At 38.5% G+C, this 17,651-nt stretch overlaps 1 protein-coding gene across 3 annotated transcripts; it reads left to right on the top strand.

Annotated features, from left to right (window-relative positions):
- The first annotated feature begins 20 nt into the window (after positions 1-20).
- LOC136244453 (notchless protein homolog 1-like) lies at positions 21-17,182 on the top strand. Of its 3 annotated transcripts, none has more exons than XM_066036048.1 (14): positions 21-142; positions 1,158-1,234; positions 2,780-3,458; positions 3,508-3,583; positions 5,416-5,434; positions 5,485-5,579; positions 7,093-7,198; positions 7,252-7,294; positions 8,202-8,261; positions 8,312-8,439; positions 9,627-9,724; positions 13,996-14,202; positions 14,711-14,867; positions 16,808-17,182. In XM_066036048.1, exons 6-11 carry the CDS (start codon positions 5,573-5,575, stop codon positions 9,721-9,723), a joined length of 441 nt encoding a protein of 146 aa, XP_065892120.1. In that variant the 5' UTR covers positions 21-142; positions 1,158-1,234; positions 2,780-3,458; positions 3,508-3,583; positions 5,416-5,434; positions 5,485-5,572; the 3' UTR covers position 9,724; positions 13,996-14,202; positions 14,711-14,867; positions 16,808-17,182. The 3 variants fall into 3 exon arrangements, with proteins under 3 accessions (XP_065892120.1, XP_065892122.1, XP_065892121.1); XM_066036050.1 differs by lacking the exons at positions 21-142; positions 9,627-9,724 and adding exons at positions 869-1,020; positions 2,144-2,240 and having other exon boundaries at positions 14,042-14,202; XM_066036049.1 differs by lacking the exons at positions 21-142; positions 9,627-9,724 and adding exons at positions 870-1,020; positions 2,144-2,240.
- The last annotated feature ends 469 nt before the right edge of the window (positions 17,183-17,651 follow it).

Here is a 17,651-nt window from a genome sequence, read left to right as displayed (position 1 = left end):
TGTTGGTGATCATCGGACTGAAGGAGAGAGACACTGGGACAGTTAGAAGATGTACAAACAGAGAAACTGGTTGAGATACAGTACCAGCCACAGGCCAGGTTTAAGGTTCAAGCAGTGACGAGATGTACCCCTAGTATGCCAGGTGTGTCTGTCTGTGTGTATGTAGATGTGTAGGTTACTTTTTATCATCTGAGTGAAGTGTGTTTATGCTGGACTGGGATTATCATGTCATGTGTTTAGTTGCAAACATGTCCACATTTTGTGGGGAGTCTCAGAGGTAATGTAAATGTGTCACCACAAGCAATTACAATAGTGATTACTTTAGACCGTTAATCTGTCATGTTCAACTGCCCACTTATGGACTACCCTGGTGGCCATGCCAGCAAATCTAGGACAAATATACTGGTAGAATTAGCTAGACCAATAAATGACCTGAGCATTTATAAAGTACACTAGAATTTCCTTCTGGAATTTACCATTATTGGAGTACTTGAATTCCAGGTGTGAGACAGTATTCTTATTTCAGATAAAACTGGCCAGAGAGGGTGGTACTTAAATCCAATTTGCCAAGAACATGAGAGAGAGATCATTAGCATGTGAGGCTGAAAAACTACAATTGTTGACATACTCTAATTATCAACACAGTCTTTGTGATCTCTTAACACTTTGTTTTATCTCCTACAGTACGTATGAGCCTTATCCACAATGACATTTTATGACATCATGAGAATAAAAATGGCTGCAATGGTTATACAGGTGCCTATGGAGATAAATTTTTGGTCGTTCATATTTCAGCTAGGTATGGAGATATCGACGACGACAGGTACAAAAGCTGTTGTAAACGTATGCTATTCAGAAAAAATTGAAACATGGCAAAACTCGTTTATCATATAAAACTTAATTGTACCTGTTGTTTAGAACTTGATATCTTCTTCTCAGTGGAGTCCTTACGCTTATAAGGAACTGCTGAAATATAAGCACTGTGGTTCACAATTAATTCCTACAATGGTCACATCAAAGGTATCATTTTAGGTGTTCATATTGTTGTTGAAATGTGCTTGTATAGCTAACACAATTGAGTGGTACCTTATTGTAGTGTACATACTAAAAGGTTGATGTAGTGTCTTATCTTTCTCTCTTGCTCTACATACATGTAGCTCACTGCCATTGGATCCTCAGTATTGCCTAGTCACCAGATGGGAAGAAGATTGCATCAGGTTGTAAAGCTGGCAAGGTGAGTGAAATGTATGGAGTTGTCCACCTCATTTCCCTCTACCACCCTTAATAATACTACTACTACAGTGGAACCTGTCTAAAGTGGTCACCTTCGGGCCAGAGATATTTGGTCTTTATAGAGAGGTGGCTGCCTAACTCACTATCATATCTCTATAAAGCAGCCATAGGCCACAAACCAAGGTTTGGCCTTTATACAAAGGTTCCTGGGATTATAGCTATCCTCACACATGCCTACTCTTCAATCCATTACTTACATAACAGGCATAAACAAAGTAGCAGAAACCAGAAAGGATGACCAACAAGAGCGAGAAACCACTACATGGAGACATTATCACTAGGCTGCCTTGCTACAAAGCCAGTGAAGGAAAGGCTATGGTTTTTATACTGGAAAGACAGTTACCTGGTAACTACACAACTGTAAATTCCGAGATAAATTCAAAAAATTAGCATATTGTGGGGTGAGCTTTAATTGGAATCATGTGAAGAGACAAAGCCATGAAGTGGCTATAAGCTTATCTATACAGAACACAATTGTGAGTATAAAATGTTATAGAAGTATAAAGTAGTGTAACTGGTTTACTCACTGTCATGACTTGCTGTGGCTGCTTTGTGAGAGGCTTTTTTGTATAACGAAGTGCTTCCAAAAGCTGACTGTTATATGTGTTATAGAGGTGACCGCTTAATGCAAACTATTTCTGTACAAACTGTTTAGGAATCAGTCGGGACCAGTCACATGGCCATTTTGCTGAGGTGACCATTAAGAGAGGTTCCACTATACTACACAGTTATACACAGTATGTTAATACCCTACTATGTACATAGTGTGAGACATATCCAATACTTATGCGAAAAATTCTCTTCTACACACCACGATACAATTGTTATCAGTTTATCATACAATCTACAGGTGTGTATATGGGACCCAGTAACTGGTAAACAATTGGGAAATTCCTAACTGGCCACAGACAGTGGATAACATGGTTGTCACGGAGACCAATGCATCAGTAAGTATGCTCATATGCATACCATATATAGACGTTCTGCATATAGTTGCGAGACTGAATTGTATGGGACTTGTAAATGTGAAGTCAAACTGTTGGAAATGATCAGTGTGGACTTAGCTTTTACCTCCATTAGCTTTTATTGTGATGCCAATGGAAAGTATAGTCAATTAGCTACATGTAGGTCTACATGTAACAACCACTGTAACATTTTTTTTTCTAGAAGCTGTACAAGCTTTATGCTTGCTTTCAACTTTTGGTCCTTGTGTACATTTATCATTAATTGTGTTGGTAGTTATAGCACTTTGTGTACTGCGATCATAACAGCCTGTGCTTGTATACACTATATTTTGCATTGATAATTACATAATATTTTATGGTATATAATTCCTGTTAGGGATCTTGTATATGTACTCCACACTATAGGATAGTAGTGTATGTACTCCACACTATAGGATAGTAGTGTATGTACTCCACACTATAGGATAGTAGTGTATGCACTCCACACTATAGGATAGTAGTGTATGTACTCCACACTATAGGATAGTAAAGTTCACATATGGAATACAAGGCTGGCTCATTCAGTGATGATATTAACTGGTCACAGTCAGTCAGTGACTTGTGTACGATGGGGTGGAGAGGGACTGATATATACCTCATCACAAGATAGGACTGTGAAGTGTGGAGAGACCGTAATGTGTGCGTATGTGTGTGTGTGAGTGAGTGAGTGTGTATGTATGTTTGTGCATGTGTGTGTACATGTATTATCCGTACCCACAAAGTAGGGATGCCACGACATAGAAATTTTTATGTCACATATCATAGAGGTTTATGTCACGGCATAAGCAATTCTTAAAGTTTCACAACTGAAGCTGTTACTTATGAAACTGTATAGCTATTTTGATTCAAACATGCAAAAATATCAGCTTAAACATCAGCTATATTAACTATGACATCAAACAACCAGCATTGCTTGTACTTACTTGTCAATTTTCTCATATTTATTGCATCAAATTTGATCAATATGAATGGAAAAGTGTGCATTATTTGGAGATATTTATGTCACGACAAAGAAGCCTATGTCATATCATATCATGGAGCTTTATGTCACGACGTGTCATATGTCACGACTATCATGACATGCCTACCACAAAGCAGAATTCCATCATCTTCCATAGGAGTATTATGTTATGTAGGACACTATCAGGACATGGTCACTGGGTTAGTGGTGTACATGTTGTAGTAACTGGATCATGTGAGCTCCTGTCAGGTGAACACGCTGTGTCTTAACACTGACTATGTGTTAAGGACTGGACCATATGAATCAGCTAATGACAAACCAGAAGGTATTGTGTAGTAGTTCTCTGGCTAGTAATGTTGTATGCCCTACCGTATAACAACAAATATTGGCAAAACTGATATTTGGTGATTTGCTATAAAATTGCAGTTGGCGAAAATGTAATTTGGCGAAATGCTGTCACTGAAAAATTGGCGGTGCACATGAGTGGTGTAAGGTGCGTGCTGTAGCGTACAATCCTTTTTGTGCTGAAATATTATGGATTCAGTCACTGCATGCATGAGTCTGGCAGAGTCGTTTTTATGGGACAGGTCTGGATCTGATCTGCTTTAAAGAAAATCCAGGTCCTTCTGCAGTCATGGGTCATGCCCACTTATCAGGATCATTTGCTGTCTGTAGGCATACGTAGAGCCTCACCCATTTATCAATGGCTACACACAAATTCATGTCTTGCTACTACCTGCAAGCTTACGTGGAGCCATGCCCACTATTCAAGTATGAGTTTTTTAGTATCTATTATCTAGTCTAGTCTGTAATCCACACCCATTTGCATGTGATAATTTAAAGGTGTATTTAAGTAGTATCCACGAAGTCACACTTGGGATGTCCAAACCTACTTCTGCAACTGGTATCAAAAGCTTGGACCCAAGGTATCAAAATAATATTGAAGAAAATTTAATTTGGCGGTTTAGTGACAAATCACCAAGTCACCAAATTTAGTTCACCGCCAAATTTAATTGGTATACAGTATCAGAGACCTCATACATATCTGTATAAAAGGAAATTTTTGAAAGGTTAAGTATTCAAAAAATTCGAAACAACAATGCCTTTTCAATAACACATTTATGTAATTTGCTTACCAGAAAAAGTACCTATCAAACTATAAACAAGGGTAAGTGCTGCAGGGGCATACCGAGGGGGGTTTCCAGGGGTTTCAGGAACCCCTTTGGATTTTATACACTACTTGAAAGATTAAGGAATCAAAACTTCAGGTTTCCAGAATATCCTGGAACAGGATATATTTTAAACTTTTATCTTAGTTAAATAATAGTTTCTAGCATGTTAGCAACACTTATAGCATTGTTCTGAATTATGATTTTGGTAAAAAGATTGAGATACTCTAATAGAGCAGTCAGGTAACTCTAATATAACAGTCACTTAGCTGTAGTGGAAACCCCTTTTCAAAATTCCTGTGTACACCCCTGTGCTGCATGTTTTCTACTTTATCAGTTAGCTAACTATAGGTATTAGGCCACTGGCAAACACGATGCAAGCTATACCATGAGTGTCACCATGAGTCTTGAAGCCTAAGAGCTCGAGAAAATTATTATTCCAGCCTGAGTGAAATGATAGTGAATATCTGGAAGTGATGAAAAGCGCTAACTGGTGATGGCTCAATCTGCAGGCCACTCAGTGGATTAAAGCCATGTACAGTCTACCAAGCAATATGGTTCAAGCCACAAAGGAGGAATATGTAGCTAGACACGATTCTACCACGGCCTGTGTCTATACTGAACAATCAAAGCAGCAAATTCTACTGTAGCTACATACACGTGATCAATGCAACAATTGTTAGCTTCCTCCAGTTAGGTTCATAAATCTGTCTTATCTACAGTGCGGCATGGTAATGGTAGAGAGAAACTGTATCAAATATATTTTTCGAACTTACCATCAAGTACTCATTTTTGAAAATTTGACCTTTCAAAAATTTCCCACTATACGGTATCTGTGAAGTTTCTAGAAGCCATTTTGGTATACACCTTGTCATGATGTGAACAATACTTTTATTGTATAGTATATGGAGAAGGGTCTTGATTTTCTAGACCCTTACGTAATGACATTATTTAATGTGTTGCTAATTTGAATCTCTACTCTACACAGGTGACCTTCACCAGTGAAGGTGAGTACCAGTAATAGGTACTGATGGTACATTGGTTATTACCATATTAGGAAGTGATCAGTGAAGAACTACTTGTGTCTGGATCTAATGACTTCACACTGTTCCTATGGCAACCATCCACTGGCAAGAAACCATTGAATGATGGGTAGGTACAATACAGTACATATCTTATAGTAAATATGTACTATGGTTTATAGTGTCCTTATTATACGTATACCACTTTTGTGTGGGCGTTTAAAGGTACTGCTTACAGTTTAACCTGCATATTGTCATGCAAGATATTACCTGGGAATGTAGTTTGCTCATGGCTTTGATGCCCAACCAGTTCAAAGATATGACTATCATTATATTGGGCAACGTTGAGTGTTTAGTTATGGGTTTGGGTTTACAGGTTAATCTTGGCTCAATGTAGTTGCTAAGTTTCAACTAGTTGACAGTTACTAAATGAGACGAATGATCAATAGCATAATCGTTTGGGCAGTGTGTGGATGCGTATTTCTACCCATCCGTGTCAGCCATAGTGTATTTTATTTATTTATTTTATTAGACTTCACAGTACAAGTGCTGAAGGTCTGTAGGCCTACAGCCTATTTGAAGTTGTAGGACCAAGAGTCCTACAGACCTTCAGCACTTGTGCTGTGTGTGTACGTAATTTAACCTTGTAAACACTAATGTAAAATTTCCTGTTTCCTATTTCCTAAGAATTATGCAATACATACCCATTAGTAATGAGTGCACTGACAAAGCCTTCTTGTGTACCTTCCAACTAAGATATAAGATTATTGTCATGCACTTGTTGCCATATTTGGTTGTACAATTACACATAGCAGTATGTGATCATGTTATGGTGTGACCAACCGCCTCTGAGTATTCACTACAGGGTTTCAACACTTGAAATTTCATACAAATTGTGTAGTGTGAATGCGTACACATGCGTGTTTTTGCAAGCGATTTATCTGGTACCACAATGGTCCATATTGTGCCTCAGGCTGCTATACACTCGACAAATCTCTTTAACAGGGATGGTGTAACATGACTTATTTCACTTCAAGAAAAGCCAAATACCATATTTACTCGATTTATGCCACACCCTCGAATAGTACCGTAGTGCGGTACTATTTGAAGCTTGTTTCTGAAAAGTTTTTAAATTGTACCACACCCTCGAATAGTGCCACATTATACTTTCATAATTACTCTTTACTAGTGCTCTCATACCTTTAGTATTAATCTCAATGTAGATTTGAGGAATGCATTGTCCTGGTAAAACTTGAACAGCTGTCACATATTGAAAATTCCGGATATTAGTTAATAAATTGACCACATAGCACGAGGGGTGACATAGTTGTGCTACAAGGACTTGAGTGAAAGAAGGTTCTGTGTAGACAAAGTAAGTAGCAACGTGTTGTGATTGTTTTATAAAACTATAATGTAGAATAGCTATAGTAGTGGCAGGTTTAAAATATTAGTAGCGCATCCTCAAATATTGCGGCACTATTCCATGGGTGTTATCCTTATTTTTGGACGAAAAATAATAGTACCCCTGGGGCACAAATCGAGTAAATACAGTATAGCAAATACACATGCGTAACCTCACTATGCATTTTACTTGAAATTGCAAACCCTGTAACATCAGGCTATTACAGTGTGATATTGTTTAGGTCATCAACAACTTATCAATCAAGTCAGTTTCTCTCCTGATGCTCGTCTCATTGCTAGTGCTTCATTTGACAAGTCAGTGAAGTTATGGGATGGCAGGACGGGCAAGTCAGTGAGGAGATAGTTACACTAGTAATGTTACTAGTATACACACCATACAGGTACATCACTAGTTTGAGGGGTCGTGTCAGTGCTGTATATCAGGTGAGCTGAACTAGTATTGTGTATGTGATTATGTGTGCATTTGAAGATGTCATATTGAACTTTAAAAAAGCAGAGGTGGATCCAGGGCTTGGCAAAGTGGGCATCTGGAGCAGCAGAAGGTTGATCTGGAAGGCACAGCCTCCCAAGGTACTTCAGGGATGAGGTTTTTGACGCAGTTTTGAGCAGTTTTAGGTAAATATCTAAATAATATTGCTTTCTAAGTGGTCTGCGTTGGTCAAGATTTGTAGGGATCAATGACAGTCACTAGTAGTTCAGTTGTCATATAAACTGGCATGCAAAGGAGCTATCTACAAAAGTTCTAACTGTGTCTATGGGATGGTGCTGCAGATGCCAGTGTGCACCTTTTAGAATTTGTAATGCTTCAATCAACATAATTATGTGGCCGGATTTGACACATCCAGGCTTCCACACACATCCAGATTTGTGACTCTAAAGGACCATAACTCAATGTATAAAAATGCTGTCAGTTTCAAATTTGGACCTGTTATTGTATAATGCAATGAAAGCATTGTGTGAAATTTGAGTTGTCAAGTTACAAGTGATTAACGTCAAAGAATTGGATGTGTGTGGAAACCTGGTTTTGTCAAATCCAGTCACATAGTATATTAACACTAAATGTTTTTGATTCTAAAATGTCCATACTTGGTACATCCTTAATGTTAAAGACATTCTCTGTAAGTAGCTACCGTAGCATTCTGCTTTGCTTACTCATGTGAGTGTCACACAGGCACTGATACAATCTCTTTAAAAAAGAAAAATCCTTCCCACCCACATCTGGAAGTACTGATAATGTGCTATATATAATTTTATACCATTCCAAGTTGTGTACTAAACTTGTGTGCATGTACATGTATCTCACATAACTCTTGGCTACTGTCCCGTACAGATCTCCTGGTCAGCAGACAGCAGGTTATTGTGTAGTGGTAGTTCAGATAGTACACTAAAGGTGACCTGCACCATCAGCCCCACCCACTCATTACCCACCCTTCCCTACAGGTGTGGGATATTAAGAACAGGAAGTTACTGATGGATCTACCAGGTCATGTTGATGAAGTGTTTAGTGTTGACTGGAGTACTAATGGGGAACAAGTGGCTAGTGGTGGACGAGATAGACATATTAAAATGTGAGTACTCAGTCAGTTTATTGTGTAATGAACTTGTGTACGTTTGTTTATAAACTGCATCAAATGTATAGAGAAGGCTAAGTATTTAAGATCCACAAGCCAAGTACTTGGGAATTTATATTGATGAAACATTTTCTTGAAACTTCCACGTTACTTCTGTATACAACAAACAATGTCCAAGCATATCTGCAGTGCAATTTGAGATAGTGATCAACAAGTGTAAGGGAAAGATTCTATCATTCTTTAGTGTGATCCATATTACAGTATGCCTGTGTAGTTTGGTCACCCTATACTCTGACTAATATTGATAAACTAGAAAAAGTACAAAGGAAAGCAAGCAGTATTGTAGTGATTTTTCAATGTATTTGTCACTAACATGTTAAATGGGATGCAGTGGACAATCTGTTATTCCCCAGCTCAACAGTATGCCTGTGAAGTAGGGAGTCAGAGACCTGTAATTGAGAACTGCTGAATACAGAAAAAAATCCCAGGTCAGGCAGTGACTTAGCTGCAAGTACCTGAGGAGCCACACAACCTGGATCTGGGATTTCCCCTGCATTCTGCCAGTACATCTTGACTTCTCATTTTTTTCTTTCTGGGTCAACTTATTAGGCAACTACCCCTCTAGGGACCTGAGCCTGTACGACACTTTAGTTAGAAGGGAATCAGGGATGGATAAAATTGTTAATCTTGTTGAAACTGAAACAGGGAACTCACTCATCAGGAATAATTTACTTACCCGAGGACATTAATTGATTCAAGCAACCATTTTAGAGCCACAGTTATTTCATTTAAAATATTCCTTTTACCCAGATACAATTAAATTGTAGAACAAATTACCAGATATTGCAATTAATTGTACAACATTACAAAACTAAAGATCTAATGATTAGCTAATATTTGCACACAGCCAATGCCACACCTTTATATGTAGTCTGGCGCCGCCCGCCCTTCGCAAAAAAAATACGCGGGCGGCGCCAGACTACTTTATATGTACGTTTACACTTGCTTTTCGATTTTCAAGAATTACTGAAAACCAGGGGGATTTTTTTATATACATATTATCGTCACTCGGTGAAAATCGAAGAATGCCTAGAAGTGAGTAGCACTCTGAAGAGCACACCCTCAAGTTAGGGCTTAACACAATGTATATATTTAACTTGTACTTCTCTTTCGCACCTGTACAGGATATATATAAATAGGAAGGAAGGAATTGGATTTCGGGATGAAAATCGAAGCAGCCATATCAAAGAAAAAAATTATCAAAATCCGTGCCGGAGATGAGGTACGTGATTATGAGCGTAATATCGGTAGTCTTGTATATACCCAAACGGCTTTGTGTGTGGGAGAGGAAAAAGCAAGGGGGTGTCATTCAGGGTCTTGCTGTAGGTCGATCGGCGACTACGGTCAAACTCTAAGTCAACGGTCAAGGCCACAAAATAGCTCTTACAGTGGGTCAAGACGATACGGAAGGTTCGAAACCCACAATCGAAAACTATACGTAGCATTATCAAGTTTACGGAATTATACGTAATTCACAAGAAGTAAGGATCTCCATGAAGATGTTTTAAAGCTCCAACAGGCGTAATTATAACGATTTTTTCTCTCCTGGCTGCTGGTAGCATGCACTAAAAATATTATACTAGGTTATAAGCACAGGTGTGTATAGGAAAATAGAGAAATAAGTGGAGGTCAAAAGTTTGACAAGAAATGCTCAAGTCATAGGTCAAAGACAATAAATGCTGCAAGTCAAGGGTCAAGGTGAAATTTTCCCTGGTCAAGACTTTGACCGTAGTCGCAGATCTACTGTACCTACAGCATGAGCCGACATGAAAAAGGTCTGGTGGATCTCCAGACTCTCAAAATCCGGGAATAAAGGCCAGCTCCAGGAGTGTTAAATTGGTATTGACAAACCAACTAATGAAGCTAAGTTTTATTTACTCAAGCAACTTTGCGCCTCTTGTCATGTACACAGATCACATCTCACTTAGGCTCTCACAAGCATCACAGAAGCATCAGAGAATGACACTTGCAAGGGGGTGATACTCCATATACCCTGTACTCCGATCTTCGTCCTGGGTCAAAGTAAAAAAAAAAAAATGCCTTGACCCTTTGCTAAAATCCATGCTTGACTCTTGACCAAATTCTTGCATATTTTCATAAAAATACAGTTATGTTGTAACTGTAAAAGTACCAATTGTGGTATACCTTTTACAATCGAAGCCTGTCTTTTGACCTACTGCAAATTTCTTGCTTGACTTTTGTTTTGACCGAGGACGAAGATCAGAGTACAGAATATATAGTGCCTCCCCCTTGATTTGTGAGTGCAGTAAACTATCCATAATGGCCATTGTTGGGAATCAATGCCATCTACTGCTGCTGCTGCTGCTGCTGCTGCTGCTGCTGCTGCTGCTGCTGCTGCTGCTGCTGCTGCTGCTGCTGCTGCTGCTGCTGCTGCTGCTGCTGCTGCTGCTGCTGCTGCTGCTGCTGCTGCTGCTGCTGCTGCTGCTGCTGCTGCTGCTGCTGCTGCTGCTGCTGCTGCTGCTGCTGCTGCTGCTGCTGCTGCTGCTGCTGCTGCTGCTGCTGCTGCTGCTGTACCCTGATCGAGCTGATTGCCTCGCCAGTGGCTGTTAATTACTCCACTATAACTCAGTCTTCTGGAGAAATAGAATTACAACCAGAATCAATAAAGATACAATTATATTGTTTGTCAACTGGTATACTACCATATAGCTGGTTATTTTCGAACCAGAAATTTTCGTAGGAACAGTAAAATCTGAATTTCATAGATTTTAATTTCGAAGTACAGGTGGATTTCAAGCAAATAGAAATTCATGTCACAAATTACAAAAATACATAGAGTCTACATGTGTTCGCCTTATCGATGGTATCAAGGATGGAATAACCTCCACTTTCATATCAACTCTGTGATTACATTGTGTGTCTGCATGGAGTTGATACACTATACATTGTATACGTATTTGACAACTTCTTGTTCGCAACTCAAACAGGCGATTAGCGGAAGGAAGTGAGGTCATTCTATTTATAGTTTTTGCTTTAAAGGCTTCTATAGCAACAAAATCTTGAGGGCAATACCATTAGTTAGTGTTGTGCCTTGTACCTGGAACCTCCGAAGTACAATCATGGTGGAATTGCTGGTAGTGGAGGTCTGTGATAGTAGGATGGAAGTCGGATGGTATTGCATTCCACCAGTGAGAAGCAGTAAACCTTAAAAACTTTTGAGTAAATGCAAGGTGATAATATACTGTATGTGACATATATTATCTATAGCACAACCTCTGTGAATTAAAAAAAATTAATACAGCAAGTCATTTGTCCTGGTCTCATATTTGGAATATGGAGCGACCAAACTGTATTTATAGTTTGCCTGCATCACCTTCAACCCTGCCACCTCCATTACTGCTATAATTATCAGCTGTGCTAGGATTTTGACAAACTATACATAATTTTCAGCTATGTGCAGGGCTCCAATGTAAGTCAGTTTTACTGGGTGGATTCCCTGTGTAAATATTACAATTACTATCATTTTCAGCTAATTCTTTCTTCTTAGGGAAGGTAGTAAAATGTATAGCTTTAAGACTCTTGATAATCCTTGTAGTGACAGAAATGGCTAGCCTACTGTTGTTGTGATTTTGTGTGCTTCAATGACTGCCCGCCTGCATCAAAATGAGGAAGTGGCTGATGAGAAACTAGCAATCTACTTTGCCTGGCCTTATTATAATAATAATAATTGTATGGAATATATTATAGGGGATAATTACTATGGTATTAGCTATGGTATAGCATGTACCTGTTGAGCTGAATCCTCAAAAACATTTAATAACTCATAGATGCAATTACAGACCATGTTGAAATTTGGCTCATTTGTAGTACTACTTGACCTGCTAAAAATATTTTAAATCTTTTCGTTCAAATGTCTGACATAATATTTACAGTCAATCAACATTTTCACTATACATTTCCTATGGGTAAGCCTTAAAAGTGTAATCTCCATTACAGCCCTTTTTCTAACTTGTAATGGAACCAAACCATACTAGTTTGTTGCAGACACCTTTGGTGTCGCCGTTAATCATCTGGTTGGCTGAAGTGTTTACTCTCAAGAGAGAAAAAAAATCCACTTTTAATTTTTAGGTGTTTTTTAGGATCCAGCTCAACTTGTACTTATTTGAATGATTGTTAGATACCATACTTACAAATAGTCGGGGTTCTAAGCATTTTAAATAGACCTTTTTGTGTACTTTTGGATAAAAGCATGAAACTTGGCAAAGTTTGCATATGACAAACCACCTCAGATTTGACCTTTGGGCTTTGGTGTTGTTTACAGACAATATAATGTTTAAAAACTGTCAGTTTTTCTCTATTTCATGTTTGTTTGAATCCTAAATCCACAAACTTGGTGAAGCTCTTACCCTATAGAATATTTGGCAAGATACTATACTAAACAACCATCATTTTCAGTATGCTGGCTTGGCACACTGAAATCACAAAATCATTCATTTGGCTTCAACAATATAGTAACTCATTATCTACTTAGATGAACAGACTTACATGATGTTTAATGCGCGGTACTTATTTTCATCATGGAAGATTCGCTGCAGTACCTGTAGCCATAGGCGGTGGGGGGCTGAAGCTTTCCCTCGGTCTGCTGAGGGGGGTCTATATAGCCACCCTTAGAATATCTTGCCGAAATTGGAGTGAGGCTAAAAAAGATTGATATATTCTAATAGAACACTAAAATACCCTAATAGAGCAGTCAAAGCGCTTCCTAAAAATATGTTCCTAAAAGTACTTGCCTACAGTGGGAATTGAACCACTGACCTTTCACTTTAAGAGTTGGTGTGTTACACCTGTACCAAGTATTTCCAACTGTCTAAAAGCTGTTTTGTGCTGTAGTCAACAGCTAAAAACTTTGTCACAAGAGGTTTTTATTGACTGCAAATACACTGTAGCATATGATGAGTTTAAAAGTTGGTGTTTTAGTTGAAAATGCTTCAAATTGTGTGTATAAAACTAATTCTGATGAACTTTCTGAGACATCGTGAAAATGGCTACAGTTTCTGGGGCCCCTGATCTATACACTCTGGTCACGCACCCCCACCCCCCACATCCTCCACCACTGCCTGCAAGTGTTTGCAAAAGTAACACCGTGGTGCCATATATGGAATTATAATTGATGAACAATGTTAAATGCTGTCTTGTGGACAAGTTAAATAGCTACAAAGCTAGACTTTAAATTATTTATTAAAGTTGTAGTGAAAAAAGTACTCAAGTTAATGAACCAGAGAAACACCTCACAGTATAATCGGACACATATTACTGTTAAGTCTAGACTTCTCACCATCTGTATGGGTGACAACCCTAAAAATTTTCATTCATCCATTGTAAGGAATTCTCTCAAGTGCCATGTAGCGATGGTATCAGCCTATTTGAAAAAAAATGATTACCCAAAGTGTTTTACATTGGTTCTTCTGCAATTTCATGTAACTAGTAGACTATATAATATTATCATATCCTGTTTGTTGTTGTTGATTATAGCCACGTACTATCAAAATGGAATGGAGTCATGCTCAAAGTCTTGTAGGTATTTTTGATGGTCTCTTGAGAAAGATAAATGAGCGGAGCCAAGTGTCAAGAGAGAAGTGCCGTCGCCAAAAACAACTGGAGACTCGTGTTCTTTGGAGTGACACAGAAACACAATGCCGTGTTGATTTGAGAGAGAACAAAGGTGGAATATTTGTGAAGGTGCATTAATGTACAAATTATTTGTCTACTTTATAATTGCTTACCAGTATCATATATAAGCAGGGCCGCCCACGGGGGGGGGGGGGGGCAACTGGGGCATTTTGCCCCGGGCCCCAGCCTGAAAGGGGCCCAGGAGGCCCCACGAAGGGCCCCCCGAATACCCGCCTAAGAGATCGATATACCCCAATAGAGCAGTCACAGTATTCTTCAGAAGAGCAGTGTAGCAAACCTATAGATAAGGAGATATGGTTGGTGAAGGGTAGCTATTGTCATTGTGAGTAGGTTGTGACCTTTTTTTTTTTTTTTTTTTTTGGTCTTCAACTTACAGTTTGGGTGAAGTGATTTAGAATGGAAACCTCCTTGCCTCTGGGGCCCCACTTTAACTCTTTGCCCTGGGCCCCTTAATTTCTCTGGGCGGCCCTGTATACAAGCACAAATTAATATTGTGTATTATACACTTTTTATACTTGTGAAATCACCTAGCTGTATGTACTGTTTTGTTATATAGATACGAGTGATTCAGTGTTCAGATCACTCATGTAAGCAGTTTGTTATAATTATATCAAGTGGAGATTTAGAAGAGTTCAAAGATGCACTGTCTGCTCTCTTGGAGAAGCGAGAAATTAGTTCACACAATTTGTATTCTAAAAGACCAACACCTCCAGGTAATTAATAAGAGTTTATTATTAATAAGTAAGGACGTCCGTAACCAGATAGCATCTTAACTGCACATATACTTTATATGTATGTAAACAGGGCCACCGACAGGAAGGGGTGGGGGAACTGGACCATACAGTAGTACCTGCCTAATAGCTACATTATCCAACAATAATAATTAATAAAATAAAAAGATGTGGTTAAAATTATGTCACCAACAAATAAATAACGTAATGGCTATTCATCTGATTCCAGACACCTACTTATTCAGGCTATTCATCTGGCACTCACCCAAGGACACTAGTTGTATAAAGGTTGGTGAGTTCAAGGGGAGCTAGGGTTGGAGCAAGTGCCAACCATAGCATGTCTCAAACTCACCAAAAATTTACCTTCATAGCATATACCAAGAGTATATAATAGAAACCAAGAGTGTCGAACAGTGTATTAGCCTGTGATTAATGATTGTGTAAAGTAACACAGATATTTCAGTAATTGTTTATTTACACAAAGTGGTAATTTGAAATGCACACATGGCAATGGGTCTTTGTTTGCCAGTTTTCTGTGTTATTCAACCAAGTATCAACAGTTATTGTACAAGGAAAGTGTAATAAGGACCCAAGATAACTCCAGCTTGCTAAAACAATGGTTGCACAAACAAGCGTGTTGCTACGCCTTCAGGGATCCTCTTGGTAGTACCAGAACTTTAGCATTTGTCAATTCCCTTTAACTCCTATCATGTTTTCACTTGATTTTGTGGCCAAATTTAGCTAAATACAGCAAACCTTAATGGTAATGAAAACGAACAATTACTGATATATCCATGTTACTTTATGCAATCATTAATCACAGGGTAATACACCTGTTCGATATTCTTGGTTTCTATTATATACTCTTGGTAATAGCGTTAGGGTCGGGTTCAGCTTTGGTTTCTTCTTCACTCACGTGTAGTCATAGCAAACTATTTTTAGATAGGGGGACTCTGTTTATGCTGTTGTCAAGCACAGTCAACATGCAAAGCATTATCCCTCTAGGGGTCTGGGGACATGCCCCCACAGGAAAATTTTGAGGGTTTAACCTTCTGAAACACAATGACTGCTCTATTAGATCAGCTGACTGTTCTATTAGAGTTATTTGATCTTTTTGAAAACTAACAGCAGAAAATTATTAGAGAGGCTCCAGCCCTCTTTCTTTTTATTAACAAGAAACGAGGGCTCTGGTGAATGCAAACAGACTATAGCAATAGAAGCACAGTTGGTACTACACTGATCTCACACATCAGTGGTCCATGGTTCTAACCATGAAAGTGTTGCAGGTTATTATATATATATTTTCATTTTAGCAACCTTTTTGTCTACACATGTGGAACCAGACAAATAGTCTCATACATGAGAAATGTGCCCTTAGGCTGATAATTGCTGTGTAGTTATTTACCTATTGTATGCTTACTGTCTATTGCTGCAGCTTAATGGTTATTAAACTATCAGTCAGTATACCCATGTCTCAGTCCAGTGTTATCAACACCATTTTCTTGTTTAAACACCAGTATCATGTGAGAAGGATCACATGACACTCATGTGAGAAGGATCACATGACACAAACTCTGTGTGTAAATGTCCAGAACTGTAGAGAGTTTATTTAGTGTTTGTTGAAAGTTTAAGTTTCATTGCTTCATCGTGAGATTGAATACCTTGGGTGAGATTGCAATTCAGAGAGAATCACACTAGAGGTATGATAGTTGAAATAATATAGCTAGTGAGGTAATTTAGCAAGAGAACAGTCAATCTTATACAGCATCCCTCAGATTTAATTGTGTACTAACGTATCATTCATGTTTATATGCCAATACCCCTAGAATAGTATTACTGTACATGTTTATCTTTCCTCACATACACACTGTGTTCAGGGACCCACGGAGTATGCTTTTAAATCTTCCTATTGTTCTTTCTAGTATTTTTTCTTCACCTATTATCAGTCTTGTGCCCACTGTAATAACCCTAAGACTGCACAGTGGGTGAAGATCAAGAAAAGGAATGTAACTCAAAGTACCTCAAGTGTTGATACAGCAACCACTAGTGGACAGAGCATCACCACAGAGTCCTTGGATGGATCAATTTTTAATGCAGAAATTTAACATGCTTTGGAACTGCTGCAGCCACGCAAGAACACTGTTGTTATTGTAAGAACAGAAGCAGTTTATTGAAACTGTTTGATGTTGGTGTACTGTTGTAGTATTGACTGATGGATTATAATAGCATGCACTACATAGAGTGATAGACATGATGTAAATTTTTAGTATTTGGGGGCTGAAACAAATAGTAATACTTGACGAATACTCATTAAGGATTTTCGTACTCTAGTACTCATTAAGATCATGTGAGCCAGCTCACATGATGTATTGTCATCAGTGAGTGACACAATGAAGGCTGTAGAGTTTGATTGGCATAATTTCTGGTCACATCAGTACTTTAATACAGTGTGTGTATCATTGTTGTTACTTGAAAAAAGCTGTAAACTGTTTAAGGTTGGTACAAAACATGTCAAATGGGTATGACTACTTGCAACTAGTAATTGTGAGTACACGATCATTAACTCTAGAGAGTACTTGAATACTAAAAAACCATATAATGATCGTGTCAGCCCTAATTTGTATCATACAGTACAGTAGTACTGTATAGGGATTGATAATGAAGAACTGGGCTTTTCAAACCAAAAAATATCACCCTAAAACCATTCCCTCCATGACAGTCTGGTTAGGCACAGCTAAACTCAAAAATATCTTCAGGCCATCCAAA

The sequence above is a fragment of the Dysidea avara genome, chromosome 14 (genome assembly GCF_963678975.1).
Source record: "Dysidea avara chromosome 14, odDysAvar1.4, whole genome shotgun sequence".
Classification (NCBI taxonomy): Eukaryota; Metazoa; Porifera; class Demospongiae; order Dictyoceratida; family Dysideidae; genus Dysidea; species Dysidea avara.
Note: the sequence above shows the minus strand (reverse complement) of the source record. Positions and strands in the feature narration are given on the sequence as shown.

Coding starts and splice junctions, on each gene's coding strand:
- LOC136244453 (XM_066036048.1), top strand. Junction 7,295..8,201: donor GTGTCAGTGCTGTATATCAG/GTGAGCTGAACT, acceptor TGTCCCGTACAG/ATCTCCTGGTCAGCAGACAG. Junction 8,440..9,626: donor CGAGATAGACATATTAAAAT/GTGAGTACTCAG, acceptor GCACCTGTACAG/GATATATATAAATAGGAAGG.